The following is a 17315-nucleotide window of genomic DNA, read 5'->3' on the forward strand; positions in this document are numbered from 1 at the left end:
TTTTTCATAATTGCTGCTATTTAACATGATTATTTTGTCAAATCACGGGATAGCTTTAGAGCCATATAATAAGCCCAGGAGAACAACTTCTCTGACTGATGCCATCTGCAGCGATCACAAGAGCAGCTTAGAAAATATGGACAGTCTTTAGAGTAATAGGATACATATGGTAGCACACAATTATGTGTAGCTGGATTCAATTAGTGTTGTACAATTACACAGTTTTATTGCTTAGTTAAAACAGTGAAAGCACTACATAGTGGGTAATTTGCACTAATCCACATCTCTTTAATTGCCCTTCAGGGCTTAAAGGAAAATAGAACTTGTAAAGAGCTTACTTTCTGAGTAAGATGAGCTTTAAATTATCATCTATATTCCTTGCTCTTGGCAGGGCAGGCAATTAAAATATTACTGCTTCATGTTGTAGTCTTATTTATGTCTTCATTCTTACTGGCTAGGGGATTGGGGAAGGAGTGATGCGGCTCTACCCCAATGTTTTCAGGTTTACAGAAAGGAACTGAAGGTGTTTTGGTTTGGGTTTTTAATAAAATAAACTCGTAGAGAATTTAAGCAGAGAAAATATTTTCTTGATAAAAATCCTAGCAAAAGAATGAATTGCCCCCCTTAATTGGCCTCTCATAAACTTATTAAAATTATGATTAAAAATTCCAAGCTGTTTGCTCTATAGCACTTTTCTCCGTAGCTACCCATTCCCAGTAACACTAGATTTTTTTAAAAAATAAAAATAGCTGGGATTATTTTTTAAGAAATAATCCCAGTATGGGATTATTTCTGGTATGCATCACTGAGACCTGGGTGGGTGAACTGGGTGGGGTTGCTCTCACCCAGCTTTGCCCTCCTGGGTACTCAGTGCAGCACCAGCACAGACTCGAGGGCTGGGGAGGGGGGGGTTGCCGTGGCCTATAGGAATACAATCTCCCTCTCTAGGCTTCCTGTTCAGTCGAGTGCTGGTCTGGAGTGTTTGTACTGTGTGTTGGGTACTCGAGACAGATTAGGGATTCTGCTGGTGTACCGTCCACCCCGCTGCCCCACAGTCTCCCTGCCTGAGCTGACGGAGGTTGTCTCGGACCAGGTGTTGAGGACCCCCAGGATGGTGGTTCTGGGGGATCTCAACTTTCATGCCGAGGCTGCTGTATCCGGAGCGGCTCAGGACTTCATGGCTGCCATGACAACCATGGGGCTGTCTCAACATGTCATCGGCCCAACACACGCAAAGGGACACACGCTTGATCTGGTTTTCTCGACTGGGCAGGAGGATGGTGATCTGGAAGTGGGGGAACTAACATCTACCCCCTTGTCTTGGTCGGATCACTTCCTACTGAGGTTTAGACTCTCGGCGGCCTTTCCCCTCTGCAAGGGTGGGGGGCCTATTAAAATGGTCCGCCCCCGGAGGCTAATGGACTCCGATGGATTCCAGAGGGCTCTGGAGGATTTTCCTGCTGATATGGCCAGTGCTCCTGTCGAAGCCCAGGTCGCTCTGTGGAATACAGAGATGACTCGGGCGGTTGACATGATCGCGCCCAAGCGTCCTCTCCCTCTGAGCAGAGCCCGGCCAGCTCCTTGGTATACACCTGAGCTGAGGGCAATGAAGCAAGAGGGGAGACGGCTAGAACGCAGGTGGAGGAAAACTCGTGCTGGGTCTGATCGAACACGGGTTAGAGCTCACTATCGAGCCTACTCTGTGGCGGTGAGGGTGGCAAAGAGGCAGTTCTTTTCCACCAGCATTGCGTCTTCTCAGTGTCGTCCAGTGGAGCTTTTCCGGGTGGTTCGCGGCCTGTTACACTCTGGGCCAGGGCGAGAGATGGTGGAACCCTCGGTAGCACACTGTGACAAGTTTGCACGGCACTTTGAAGATAAAGTCACTCAGATTCGTCATGAATTGGACACCACACTTAATGCAGCTCCACTAGTAGAGGCGTTCAGAGCGCCGTCCAGTTCAGTTTTATTGGATAAGTTTCAGTTATTGAGGCCCGAGGATGTGGACAAGGTGTTTGGCCAAGTCCGGTCGACCACCTGTGTGCTTGACCCTTGCCCCTCGTGGCTCATTACATCAAATGAGGGGATCGCTGGCTGGGTCCAGGAGGTTGTAAATGCCTCCTTGAGAGAGGGAGTGGTGCCAGCCTCTTTAAAAGAGGCGGTAATTAGACCACTCCTGAAGAAGCCTAATCTGGACCCGGAGGATGTTAACAACTACAGGCCGGTGGCTAATATCCCTTTCCTGGGCAAGGTGCTTGAGCGGGTGGTTGCAGGACAACTCCAGGCACTCTTGAATGAAACGGATTATCTAGATCCATTTCAATCGGGTTTCAGGCCTGGTTTTGGAACGGAAACTGCCTTGGTCGCCCTGTGGGATGACCTCTGTCGGGAGAGAGACAGAGGGAGTGCGACCCTGTTGGTTCTCCTGGACCTCTCAGCGGCCTTCGATACCATCGACCATGGTATCCTTCTGGATAGGTTGTCTGAGCTGGGAGATGGAGGTACTGCGTTGCAGTGGTTCCGCTCCTACTTGGATGGCCGATTCCAGAAGGTGGTGCTGGGGGATTATTGCTCTGTGCCGTGGCTCCTAAGCCATGGGGTTCCACAGGGCTCTATCTTATCCCCTATGCTGTTTAACATATACATGAAGCCGCTGGGGGAGGTTATCCGGAGATGTGGACTGAGGTGTCATCAATATTCTGATGATACCCAGCTCTACCTTTCCTTTTCATCAAACCCAGGTGAGGCAGTGACTGTTCTGAACCAGTGCCTGAGCACGGTAATGGACTGGATGAGGGCTAACAAACTGAGACTCAATCCAGACAAGACGGAGGTACTGTTAGCGGGTGGTTCATCTGTCCGGCGAGGTGATGTTTGCCCTGTCCTGGACGGGGTTGCACTCTCCCTAAAGGATCGGGTCCGTAGTTTGGGGGTGTTCTTGGATCCAGAACTGTCACTTGAGGCACAGGTGAACTCAGTGGCAAAGAGCACCTTTTATCAGCTTAGGTTGATATACCAACTACGCCCTTATCTGGACAGAGATAGCCTAGCTACAGTTAACCATGCTCTGATAACCTCTCGCTTGGATTACTGCAATGCTTTATATGTGGGGCTGCCTTTGAAAACGGTCCGGAAGCTTCAGCTGGTACAAAATAGGGCAGCCCGTTTACTAACAGGGACTGGCCGATGAGATCACATTACGCCAGTCCTTTTCCAGCTTCATTGGCTGCCAGTCCAGGTCCGGGTCCAATTCAAAGTGCTGGTATTGACATTTAAAGCCCTAAACGGTTTGGGGCCAGGTTATCTGAAGGAACGCCTCTTCCCATATGTACCTACCCAGACCTTAAGATCATCTACAGGGGCCCTTCTCCGTGAGCCCCTGCCAAAGGAAGTGAGGCAGGTGGCTACTAGGAGGAGAGCTTTCTCAGCTGTGGCACCCCGGTTGTGGAACGAGCTCCCCAGAGAGGTCCGCCTGGCGCCTACACTGTACTGCTTTCGTCGCCAGCTGAAGACCTTTTTATTCACTCAGTATTTTAACACTTAATTTTAACTTAAATTTAAATTTTACTGTTTTAATTTTGTATTTTAATCTTATAATCAACTTTGCAGTGTGGTTTTATCCTGGTTGCGCTTTTTATACTGTATTTCGTAATTGTGTTTTTAACCTGTTGGATGTTTTTTGTTGTTTTAATTTTTGTGAACCGCCGAGAGCTTCGGCTATTGGGCGGTATAAAAATGTAATAAATAAATAAATAAATGCTTCCTAATGTAGGTTCAGCCATTGAAGTCCAGGCTTGCTGTATATGCCCCTGTCAGAACAACTTTAAAATGTCTAATGCTGAAGCCCCTGATTTAAAAATGTTGCTGAAATATAATTTATTGCTGCCATTTCACCCAACACTTTCTTGAAGTTTCTTAAACCAGATGTACTTAAGAACTCAGGTTTTTTTTAATAATAATGGTGCAATTACACTTTTAAATATCCTTCTTCCCTGCCCATATGCATTTTTGGGCTGTCAAAGCCAATGTGTGGAGAACTCCAGATTGCTGGTTCTTTCTGAAGACAATTTCCAGTTTTAAGAGCTCATTGTAAGCCAACTGAAATGGGGGCAGAACTAGGTCTCCAAATTTAAAACATTTTCTCAGAATACACATTTGAAGGTGCTTCTATTGTCATGCAATTTGTTTTATTTTTAGTATAAACAAATTAGGAAACATTCTTTCTCTTTGCCTCACTGATTTCAGTGGGTTTTGGTGGCTGCCTAGCTCACAATTTAATGAGCAAAGGGATGTCCTAAAAAAATGGAGAGTCATGCAGGAATCTGTTAAAAATCTTGTACATTTTTCCAGTGCTGTCAATGGTCATAGAAATGTAGAATAATTGGATTGGAAGTGCCTTATGGCATCAAGTCCATCAGCCTGCTAAAAGCAGTATTCATCCCTAAGGCAAGTCATAAGCAGGGAAAATAAAAACCTGTCTACCCTTCAGTCTCAGCAATAGACAACCTCTAATGGACAAGTGATGGACAAGCTAGGAGTAACCTTAAAAGATCCTTCAACTTTTTAGAACAAGTCGAGCTAAACTAAAATGTTTCTTGAAAGTGCTCTTCCTTAATGAATGATAGTTATGAATAGTCTATGACCCAATCTGCATGTTCAGAAAAGAGGCATGAAGGCCATCCTTCCTAGGGAGAAGTCAGGAGCAGGACCCCAAACCCTCATCCTCAGAGGATCCAAATTCCTTGTCCTCCAAGGAAGCTCCAGATTTAATTGTTCAGTGAGATCACTCAACTATAGAAAGTTTTGAAAAGGCTTCCACTTCCCCAGGAGCCAGTTCTCAGAAAGACTCCAGGGGTAAAGCTCCCCTGTGTCCAGAAGAGGTTCCATTACCATCCTCAAACTTTGAGGACTCGAGCCATGAGGACTAAACAGGACATGAGGACACTAGCATATCCCAGCCAGTTCTATGTAATCACAGACATTGCTAAAATAGGCCAGGACCCTTTAAGAGACTAAGCCTCAGTCACCATGGAGATAGGACCAGACTAAATCCAGAAACACTTGTGTTTAAACCTCAGTCTTGCTCTGTTGGAGCAACAATGAGCCAGCCCTGTCTAACTTCCATCCCCCAGGACTATTCAGACCTTTTTCTGGTGCTGATGTCTTTCCATCTTGCTTCCTAAGAAACTTGGTCTAACCTGACACCTCCCTGCTCAAGATCCAATCCATAGTAGAACCCTATAACCCAAGCTACATCACAGAGCATCATCAGAACCTATGGCTTGAAACGGTACAGGAGATTTGAAAAATGTGTGGCGTGCACATTCTGGGAAGAACCTGATTTGCAGCTCCTGAATACATCCTAATTCTGCTCCAGAATCCACATTCCTCATGAATTATATAAAATTGTTTGAAGGCCATCTTTTTAAAAAGTTTATTTTCTTTTTTTTACAGTTCTTTTAAAATGTGTCTAAAATGCTCTCAAAGTGGAAAGGCGTCATGACATCCTGTCTCTTTCTTGGTAATTGTATGGGGGGGGGGGGAGAGATGGCTGCTCCCACTGGTACATGAAAATCATGACATACTGCTACTTCCAGGGCATTTTCAGATGCATTTTTAAAGTGCATGGGAGATGTCACTCTTTGTAATTGCTCCAAGAAGCTAAAAACTGTAAAAGAAGCAAAAAGAAATAAAAGGCATCTTGTTAACTACTTTTTTTAAAAAATCAAGTTTTTTAAAAATAGGTTAAAGTATGCAGATTTTAAGGAATGGGCTTGCCTATTCATAAAATGGATGCCACGTTGAGCATGGTCAGTCACAAAACACTCATTTCCCAGAAGGAAAAATGGTGAAACTAAAATGAAATGAACTTGTCCAAGATCTTAAGCACAGACATTCCAAAACACAAAATCACTATTTTGAAACACAAAACTACATAAAAATTGTGCTGGAAGTCAAAACTTCACTTTTCAGCATGCCAGCCTCCCAGTTATTATTTTTAAATTAAAAATAACTTAAATAAAACAATCAGGTGTTGCAGGGAACCTGGTGGACACCAAGAGAAGACTCTGTTGGCACATGGATGCCCATAGACACCATAGCTATTATGACTTAAGGCAATCTGCTTAGGGCTGCATCATGTTTACAGTTAGAACACTGTGCTTTATATTCAACCAAAATATTTTGGCTACTGTTTAAACTTTAATGTTCTTTGAGTACAAGTTCAGCTCCTTTATCCCCTATATTACTCTGTCACTCTCCTCCCACATCTGGCTCTCTGGCTGAAGGAGGCATGGGTTTGTGACAGGTTTCACTGCCACAATCACAGTGGAATGTAAGATTGAGTATTGGAAAATATCAGTTTTCTGTCATAAGGAAGACCCTAAATCGGAAGTCTGTTTGTTTAGGTTTATGAACACCAAGACGGAAGCAAGTCTCTGAAGCTGGGAGATTTTGGACTCGCCACCATAGTCGATGGACCTCTTTACACAGTCTGTGGGACGCCTACCTATGTAGCTCCAGAAATCATTGCAGAAACTGGGTAAACCAGTTTGTAACTTTGGATCACATCAGTATGAAAAATGAAATGTATTAATACTTAGCAAATTAAATCTCAAGAAGATAATTGAGAAATTAAGACCAAGGCAACAAATGTTTCTAAGGTGTTGTTAATTATAACTGCATTTTTACTGTTTATTAACTCCCTTCATCTTCTGTTCGATTTTACTTAGTGCCTATTGTTTGGAGTTAATATCATCTGGTGTAAGACATTGAGGAGGCACCTAGGTCTTGTGAATACTGGATGTCCATTTTAGATTTTAAAAAATCATGCAATACTTGGTTTTTATGTCTTAGATTTAGCTCACGCCCTTCTAATTTTTGCTGCTTTATCCTAGAAACATAAAAATGTGATGTAAGATGCATATCTTATTCAAATGTGACCATTTAATTTAATGATAGTCTTTGCCATCATACCATTTTCTTTTGTTCTTTATTCTGTATAGGTCACACTAACGATAATATCTTATCACTTTTAGATATGGCCTGAAGGTGGACATCTGGGCAGCTGGTGTGATTACTTACATCCTGTTGTGTGGTTTTCCTCCATTCCGTGGGTATGAACTATGATATTCTAGTCATCTCTTAACGATGCACCTCTGTTCTGTCAGTGGCCCATAGGGTTTTTCTCTCTCTGTACATAATACTGGTTGCTCTCCTCTTCTCCCTCCTCTACCATGCGATGCAATTTAATTTTATACAAACATCATTTTATGTCAACATCATTGTAAAAGATGAAATGGCAAGATCATGGGCTTATTTTTATTGACACAATTTTATACTGGTTAAAACGCACGCGCACACGCACACGCACACACACACTCTGTTCTTTCCAAAATTTAAATACCATATTAAATCATTTTAGAATTGTATAAAATGTAAATCAGGCATATGTTTAATGAAAGTAATAAAAGTGCAGGGGCTTGCAAATGTGAGAAATAGATACTGATGTGATCAATGAACAAAGGCAACCATTCTGTGAAGCCTCTTCCTTCCTTCCTGTCGTAAATCACCTGTGTTAGTGAGATAAGCATGCTGGAAACGTCAATAAACAGTCCAAGGTCAAAAGCCAAAAGTATCTATCAGAAACCGGGTCAAACAATACTGGGTTCAGGAACTCACCAAAGAGTAGATAGAGTCCGGTCCAAGATCAGGTTAAGTTTAGGAGCTGGTATGCAAGAAACAAGGGCAAAGGCACAAAAGTACAACAATTGCTTCCAGCACGGCTCAGGGCCGCTGGCATGTCTTATATTAAGATGGTGGTGATTAGGAATTACTGTCAGCTGCATTGGCTTACAGCTGGCTTCTGCCTGTTCCTGTGAAGGGCCACTCCCCACACACTCCCAGGCTCAGTTGTTCCTCCTTCCTGCTGTATCCCAAGCTCAGGCACAACACTTCCTTCCTTTCTTCCTTCAACTTTTGAATTTATTTTGCTTGGTAGGCCATAATTGAGTCACTACAACAGGGGATGGCAACTGCTGGCCCATGGACCTAATCCAACCCACCCTGGAGCTCATTCTGGCCCTAGGAGGGTTGAGCACCCTCCGCATATTCTGCCCCTGACCTCCCTAAGCTCCACCTCTTTGCAGCTGACAGAGAGATTTTTTGTGAACCGACCAGAGAGCTCCGGCTATTGGGTGGTATAGAAATGAAATTAAATGAAATAAATAAATAAATATCCTAGGGATTCCCCCATAACACTCAGCCAGGGATTGCAAAAGCCAGCTCCTGCGAGCCCCAGCTATGTCTCTTCCTGTGCCGTTGGTGCCCCAATCTGGATGCAAGCAGCATGGGAAGGAATGGTCTGCCAGGGCTTGCAACACTGGCACCTGCAGACCCTACCGGAGTCAGACTCCTTCGCACCCCGATCATGCTCTGATTAAGGCCCAAGTGGGGTGGGAAAGAGCCACTTGGTCTGGCTGGTGCTTGCAGTAGCTGACTACTGCAGGTGCCAGCCGTTCCCTTCCCACTGTGCGGAGCCCCATGACTCTGCCTGCACAGGAAAAAAGAGAAACGGGGGTGCCACATGACGACTTGGGAAGGAAGGGTTTCAGGTTGGCCCCACCTCCTTATTTTCATCTGTGCCACCAGCCTTGGTCCAAAAGATGCCCCCTCCACACACACACATACACTGCAACATGGCTGTTGTAGTGTGTGTGTGTAGGCACTTGTCTTTAACTGCAGTCTTATCGTTTCATGCTTTTTGTTTCTCTTGGTTTAATAGAAACAGTGATGGGAAATGATGGTTTTGTTTCCTTGCTATGCAGAAGTGGAGAAGACCAGGAAGTCCTTTTTGATCAGATTTTGATGGGACAAGTAGACTTTCCATCTCCATACTGGGATAACGTTTCTGACTCTGCAAAGGTAGATATACAGAGTTTGCTGTTGTTCTTTTTGTCTTTCTCTTTTGACAAAGAGCCTGTTTTTACACCTTTTCCGAGCGTGCATGCATTTCTGTGCTTTCTATTACAAATGTATTGGAAAGTTTCAACTTGCACAAATAGTTCATGTCATCAATTTTATAAACTAAGAGTACACAGTTGGATATTAATAGAATCCTTACTGGTTTGGTTCCAGCACTTCAAAAGCAAATAGATTCCAGATCACTAGCAATTCCAAGTTAGTCTACCAGTGCTAATTCCCATAGCTCATTCCATTCATTCATTCATCAGCATGAATTAGTTTTGCTAACTTTCAATATTTGCCCAGAGTTTAAAGTTATTGTTCATTTAGTTGCATTTGTGCATATCTCCAGAATTGCTAAGGACATGTTTTAAGACAGCCTGGCTGCGTTTTGAACTTCAACTCCCATCAGCCACAGTCAATGGTCAGGAATGCTGGAAGTTGTCATCCAAAACATCTGGAGGAAGGCTGATTTAGGAATTAGAATAGGAATAGCTATCATTATAGTTATGTTTAGGATTATAGGTAGGATTCTTTTCCTTGTGGTATAATATTAGTTAAGGGAATAACATTATTTATAAATGTAGTTCTTTGATGACATTTTGGAACTGGTTCTGCTGTAACTTTGAATTTTGCATTTCTTGAAAGCTGTAAATAAAATGAAATTATTTATTGTACCCCATTTGATTCCATTAGAATGAACTTATTGGGCCTAACCTTTTCATTCCACAGGAACTTATTACTATGATGCTTCAGGTAGACATAGATCAGCGATTTTCAGCTTTGCAAGTCCTTGAACACCCTTGGGTTAATGTAAGTAAATTTTAGAGCTGCGGGTTTTATTTTAATTTTGCTGTCTTTTATTCCTTTGCTTGTCATGTCTTTTGAAATGCTGTTTTGGAAGCAGGACATTTTTAAGTAGTCCACAAGTAAATGTAGACCTAAGTCTAATAAACTCTCTTCTTATATTCTGAACATGCATCAGGAATGTAGCTATAAAATGACTATGCTGTGACTTTTGAATGTATTACTACGTAGCTTCCTGGAACTTTGCCAATTCTAAATCTCAGAGTTGTCACAGAAGACACCCTTTTCTCTATTAAATATTAACTTCAGACATGGGATCATAAATATGCTCATTTGAAGTGTTTTTGCACTTCACCTACATCAGCAAGAAAGAGCTTGATATACAATTGTAAAAATCTAAGGCTGTATTCAACCCTCTGTGTTGCAAACCTTGTGCCACTTTCTCAAAAATCCTCAAATTATTAATGCATGAATGAGTATAATCCATAATATGGTCATGCCAAAAAACAACAACCCAGTAACACTACAATAGCTGGAATTTATTTGTACAGTAAGGAATCAATTATGATCCATCCAAATTATTGTGGCTATATTGATGTACATATATGGCATTATGGGGCATGGGGTTAAATTTTACTTTAAATTTTAAAAAATGCTTTGACTACCTGTAATATTGATGGAAGATACTGGAGCCCATTTCACACATATTTAACTTTGCATATTAAAATTTACCTCATGCCGTTGCCCATTTTTTGCCTCACCTGACAAATATTTATTTATTTATTAAATTTATATACCGACCCATAGCCGAAGCTTTCTGGGCGGTTTACAAAAGTTAAAAACAGTGGACATTAAAAAAAGTATACAAAATTTAAAACCATCAAAAATATATAAAAACAACTGTATAAAACAGTATCCATTTTGAACAACAACAGTTCTGGGGTCCATTAAAAACAAACAAACTTAGCATATGTTGTTAAATACTGTTAAATGTCTGGGAGAAGAGAAAGGTCTTGACCTGGCACCGAAAAGATAACAATGTTGGCGCCAGGCGAGCTTCATTGGGGAGACCATTCCATAATTGGGAGGGCACCACTGAAAAGGCGCATACACACACGCACACACACATACACACACACACACACACACACACACACACACACACACACACACATATATATATATATATATATATATATATATATATATATCAGTGAGATGGATTCTGGCACTGTGGACCCACTGAACTTATACCCACTCAAGTATCACCAAAAGCTTATCCACATGCTGGCACCACGCCTCCAAAGCCTTCTCTTGCCATTACTGGATCAGTTCCTGTCCAAAATAGTTTTTGACAGTGGTCCTTGTGGATTTTTCCATAATCAATTCATGGTGTTTAGACCCTGGAAATTACATCCAAAGCTTTATCTGGGATTTTCCATTGTGTTTCTGTGAGAGAGAAGTATTCATGTGACTTTGTATTGGAGAAATTCAGAATTCCTTAAATCAGTATGTATTGCTGAGCCAGTATTCCACATTGCTTTGACCCTGATGTTATTCTGTACGTTTTTTGAACTTATGCACTATATTCTACTTAATTCAATATTTTACTACTGATTCAGCCAGGAGATTTTGACAATATTACTCCAACTAAATAGGTTCCTTGCGACTATAGGTACTGTCTGATGGGACTGTTACAAATGTAAAAAGCAGGGGAGGAGAGAAGTTGGCTATCTTGTTAACTATACCTGCTATGTACTTGATAATGCAAGAAACATACTTATGGGCAGTATTGAATGAGATTAACATAGCACTAGCATGAGCAACCTCTAGTGCAATGCCAATAGTGTAAGCTGGTGCAACGGGTTTTCAAGAACAGCAGCATTGGACACTGCCTATTGTCTCTAACCCAGTTCAGTGCACCAGAACATTATTGTTTCAAATGGGATACACCAAGAGGGTGCTGCTCTTTGGATTACAAAGCAGGATGTTACTCTAATGTTACAGGTGCGGATTTTTAAGATCATGTTGTTGGTCAGCTGCTGCTAAATAAGGATACATGCATGTCCAAAATAAGTGAAAGAGGCCATAAACCTCAAACTAGTCCATGGGACTAGTCCAGTGAAGCTATTTTTTTTTAGACTTCAGGTGTGGTTTATGGGGAAATGAATCTAAGTTTGGGTATATAGCATCTTACTGGACGACAACAACAAAAAGGCAATGTCAGAGGAAATCCAGGGACTCTAACGACCACCATGACCAGTCTATCCTGTATCTTACTAATAACATACCCCATGAAATCATCTTCGGGATCTAGCAATCCGGATGTTTTAATCACTTCTGATTAGAACTCCTTAGTATATCAATTTGTCAACTCTCCAAAAACCAATTAAACAAAATCCTCCTAGTTTTGAATAACTTGTCAAATAGTGGTTTGGAAAGGTGTTACCAGAATTGTTTTTCAGTTCCTTGTAGAAAGTCACTTATAATTGCATTATTATTATTATTATTATTATTATTATTATTATTATTATTATTATTTATTTTCCTACCCACCTCTCCCTTTGGATTGAGGCGGGGAACAACATTAATACAACAATGCAATATAAATCAAATGCATAAAACTAATTAAAATAGCATACTCTACCCTGAGATCTTAATGATATAGGGTGGGATACAAATGTTTTAAATAAATACATTTAAATAAATAAACATAAAACCAATACAATATTAAAATAACAATCAGGGCATCCTAAAATTCTTCAGTTTAAAATTCATCTGTGTAGGCTTGCCGGAAGAGACTAGTCTTTATAGCTATCTTAAACTCGGAAAGAGAGTTAAGTTGATGAATCTCCTCCGGCAGGCCATTCCACAGTCTGGGAGTGACAGAAGAAAAGGCCCCTCTGGGTAACAGTTGTCAGTCTAGTTTGGCTGACTGAAGTAAATTCTCCCCAGACGACCTGAGTATGTGGGGCGGATTGTATGGGGGAAGGTGTTTCCGTAGATAATTGCTTGTCTTTGCCTTGCAGGATGATGGCCTTCCGGAGAATGAGCATCAGTTATCAGTAGCTGGGAAGATCAAAAAGCATTTCAACACAGGCCCAAAGCCCAACAGCACAACTGCTGGAGTGTCCGTTATAGCAGTAAGCATCTGAAATACAATGTTTAATGTTTTTTCTCCCAGTGTCTGTAAGAGGATGATATGTGTTGAGAAGGTTCCGCCCAATACTCAACAGATACATTCAGCTTTAACGCAACATATAAACAAATCTTTTCATGTCCCACCAGTGCCCTTTTTTTCAGTTGCTTCATACTGACTATTGTACTGTCACCCTAAGATGTTAGACAGCACACACAATCCTATATCTTATTGGAAATCAATCCTTCAGCAAAGAAAGCTCAATGTACCTTCGCTGATGTGACATTTAGGTTTGTGACTATTTACTAACTCAATAACCGTTCCATAGACTAGACTGTTATTGTGTTTACCTGCAGGGGACACACACACCCCAATTCTGATTGGAAGCAGGACTACCGAGCAAATAAAAATAATAATACAAGAAGCACAATCAGTTCTGGCATCCTAGTGGCTGCCTGCACCAGCTGATACTACGGTACTGCATGAATTGGCTGTATAGAGGCCACTGCCAAAGCTTCAAACGCCCTGCTTGCTGTGAAATGTATAAAGCTGATCCATGCAGATTATGTGTGTATGACTGGCAGCTGTGCAACCAGCTCAGCTCAAGGCACAGGTACCGATATATGCCCAACAGTTACCATGGCGGAGATGATTTTATGACTTGGCCCTAATTTACAATAACTGTAGCATAATTTCCATACCCTTCACGAATTATCTCTTTTTTTTTAAGGACACCGAAAAGATTTGTGAGGGCTTGCCATCCCTGAAAAGAATCTCCCACTTCCTATTCTGAGATACAGCTGTGCTTGTGGATTTTATTCAGTTTGCATATCACTCTGCGCACAGTTTGGCTCACAGCTTCCCTCCAGGCAGAAATTAAACAGGCCTGAGATTTAAATAGAGCCCCATACAAACTTTCCAGCATGCTGCAGCTGAAGCATATCACATATTTTGGGGTGTGTGGGGAGAGGAGGAATCTAGAGAGAAGCACTGTTAACACATCAGGCATTCTTTTCCATGGCTCCAGCAAGGTGACTATAGATATATAAGAGGTAATAGTAGTGAGCATTTATTTATGTATTTATTTATTTGATTAGTATCCTAATTTTCTACCAAAAAATGGCACCCAAAGCAGCTTACAGGCACAATTAAAATTGATTTTAAAATAATACAATATAGTAAAATACAGTAAAAGCATAACAGTTACAGAATGAAAAAATAAAAACCATCACCCAACTCAACAGTCCACTTACAGGCCAAACGTCTTCTTGAATAAAGTGGCCTTTGCCTATTGGCGGAAGGACAGCAAAGAAGGAGTGAACTTAGTCTCCCTTGGATGTGAGTTCCATAATCTGGCAGCAGACACCAAAGAGGCCCTCTCTTGCTGGGAAATCTGGTTCTTGCCCCCCAAAATGCACAAAATTCCTGAAAGATCCATGGAGTCAGGTGACACAGTGGAAACTGAAATTAAGGTGTGTGTGAGTGTGTGTGTGTGTAGGAAAGATTGTCAAACTCCATCCCCCAAATGGATGTCTTCAACATCCCTACTCTTGGATAACCACCAAATATACCTCTGAAGGGAGTGATGTTTAAAGAATGGCCTCTCCAAAAAATCATAGGGGAGAAGGTGTTTTTTTCAGGTGGCCTGGTCCCAAGCCATAAAGGGCATAACCAGCACTTTGAATTCTGCCTGGGAACAGACGCATAGCCAGTGAAGCTACTTTAAGAAGAGAGTGGCTTGCTTCGTTTAACCAGCTCCGATCAACAGTCTGCCACAGCATTCTGGACTAGCTGAAGATAGTAGTAGTTAAAAAAGAACTAGTAAAAAAGTGTTTATTTATTCCCCTGCGCATATACAGAAAATATTGCATTTCTACTAATTAATATCATTGGGTGGCCACTTTAAAAAAAAAAGTGCATATCTTCTCCTTTATGTCTGCCTGTGTTTTAAGCTTTTATTCATAAATGTGCCTCTTAGCCCTGCTCCAGAGAGAGCCATCAGAATGAACATCACCATTCACAGTACCAGATGAATCGGTGTTTGATCCCAACTTCAAGGAACTGCAGGTGGTGTGACGGCCAGTGTGCCCATCCTGTGCAGTTCTCCCATTGTCTTGGAAAGGATTTTGAGTCAGCATGAAGTCAATTTGGTTCAGTTGGCCCAGTCTGTCCGTCTGGATGCTTGCTCCAGAACTCTTCAGTATTGCAAGTGTTTCATTTCAAGCTGTGCCTCCTTCACCCTCTCTCATCTTTTATTTCTTTAGCTGTAAAACCAAATAAATAAGCCCTGGCTCAAAGCTAATCTTTCCCTCATGCTTTCCTTAGATTTGGTCTTTTTCTCTCTCTCTCTTTGTAATGTCATCAGCTAACATACGGTCAGCATTGTTTTTACTTTCATTTATTTTTAAGCAGTAACAACTACAATAGCTTTCCCACAACTAAAACATCCCATTGTACGCATTCTTCATATGAAAGGCCAAGTACGTTCTCACCTGCCCAGCTGAAAAACTTTTCAATTGGACTGCCAGCACGCTTGTTGTTCATGAGAAGAACTACTCAGGTCCTCTGCTAATCGAAGGGTTTCATAGCTTTGAATAGCTCTTCCACTTGCTTTGCTAGCCCTTTTTGCTCCCATTCTTTGCCTCCTTTGTTCTGTTTAATTTTCTTTCCTTTTTGTAAAAACTTTTTTTTTTTTTTGCACCAATGCACTGGAAGTTGATTGCTTTTAGTAGTTGTAATATTTTATTTGAGAAAAGACATTGCAGTGCAGCTTCTCACTGAGAAACAAAAAGTGATATAGTAATATAAAACAAATATGCAGATCTTTGTATTGGGTTTAGCACTGTATTATATCTACTGAGTATTGGCACCCTGTCTGTTTGCTTCTGGAGCTTTGCAATATCCTGCTAGTATTCACCAATTTGATTTACTAGAAACTTGTACACAAGCCCTGCCCACTTCACCTAAAATGTAGAAAATGCATTTCTGTTATGCACATTTTAACTAGCCAAATAATACTAATAAATATATACTATGCCATTCATCAACTTTACAGTGCAGAATCTCAGTAGCAAAATCCCAGTACAATAAAATCTGTATAACCTGCATTTCAACCTTGATTAACAGTGCAATCCTATATACGTCTGCTCTAAAGTAAAACCCATTGAATTCAGTGGCTCTTACTCCCAAGAAACTGAGCATGAGGATTGCAACCTAAATCTAGGTTTAGAGAGGCCAGCACCAAGCTAGTTATGATTGATTTAAGCTATTGTTTATATAGTTTAACCTTTTAAATATTGTATAGGTACCATAATGTAGTGCTAAAATTGGTGAGTTAATGGGTTCCTTTTTTATTAAAATAGTATGGGCATGATTGGTAATTTTAGGAATGGATGTTAGATAAGCTTTCAAATGTTAACAAGTTCTGTGTATGTTTTGGAAGAATATGTCTGTGTTTATCAACTTTACACAAAGAAGCGCTGGGTTGAATTGGCTAAACCAACCAGGGTAATATACAGTATTTAGTGTCCAATTAAGAGTTACAATCCTAGGTTGCAGAGGAGCACCAGCCATACAACATGTGGTGACTTCCACTGACACAAATGGCTTTTAAAGGGGGATTAGACACATTCATAGAGCATGCCTCTATGCACCATTATGGCTAGATGGAAACCTCCATCTCAAGAACATAAGAAGTGACATGCTGGATCAGACCAAGGGTCCATCTAGTCCAGCACTCTGTTCACACAGTGGCCAACCAGCCATTGGCCAGGGATGAACAAGCAGGACATGCTGTGACAGCATCCTCCCACCCATGTTCCCCAGCAACCAGTGCACACAGGCTTACTGCCTTGAATACTGTAGTTAGTACACAACCATCAGGGCTAGGAATTTATCCAACCCCTTTTTAAAGCCATCCAAATTGGTGGCCATCACTACATCTTGTGGTAGTGAGTTCCATAATTTAACTATGCACTGTGTGAAGAAGTATTTCCTTTTATTTGTCCTGGATCTCCCACCAATCAGCTTCATGGGATGGCCCCATTGGGTTCTAGTATTTTGAGAGAGGGAGAAAAATGTCTCCCTATCCAAACTCTGCACACCATGCATAATTTTGTACACTTCTATCATGTCTCCCTTTAGCATCCTTTTTTCCAAGCTAAACAATCCCAGTTGATGTAACCTTCCCTCATAGGGGAGATGCTCCAGTCCGTTAATCATTTTAGTTGCCCTTTTCTGCACTTTTTGCAGCTCTATAATATCCGGCCAATCTAGGGCTCTTTGATCACTGTTATATGCTCACACAGAACTTGCTCATTCACAAGGGCTTCTCTCTTCCCTCCAAGGGATGGGACACTTTTGCTCACTTATTCCTTTATGTGCAAAGTCTTCCCATGCATTGAAGTGAATG

General features: G+C 41.4%; 1 protein-coding gene across 3 annotated transcripts in view; it reads left to right on the forward strand.

Annotated features, from left to right (window-relative positions):
- Positions 1-17315, forward strand: part of DCLK1 (doublecortin like kinase 1) — a 247536-nt gene that overhangs the window by 207592 nt on the left and 22629 nt on the right. For all 3 annotated transcript variants that reach the window (XM_063126961.1, XM_063126962.1, XM_063126964.1), the window contains 5 exons: positions 6405-6538; positions 7035-7112; positions 8823-8919; positions 9691-9771; positions 12795-12908. In XM_063126961.1, the coding sequence (XP_062983031.1) occupies positions 6405-6538; positions 7035-7112; positions 8823-8919; positions 9691-9771; positions 12795-12908 (504 nt within the window). The remainder of the gene's footprint in view (positions 1-6404; positions 6539-7034; positions 7113-8822; positions 8920-9690; positions 9772-12794; positions 12909-17315) is intronic.

Source organism: Elgaria multicarinata, chromosome 5 (assembly GCF_023053635.1).
Source record: "Elgaria multicarinata webbii isolate HBS135686 ecotype San Diego chromosome 5, rElgMul1.1.pri, whole genome shotgun sequence".
NCBI classification, from domain to species: domain Eukaryota; kingdom Metazoa; phylum Chordata; class Lepidosauria; order Squamata; family Anguidae; genus Elgaria; species Elgaria multicarinata.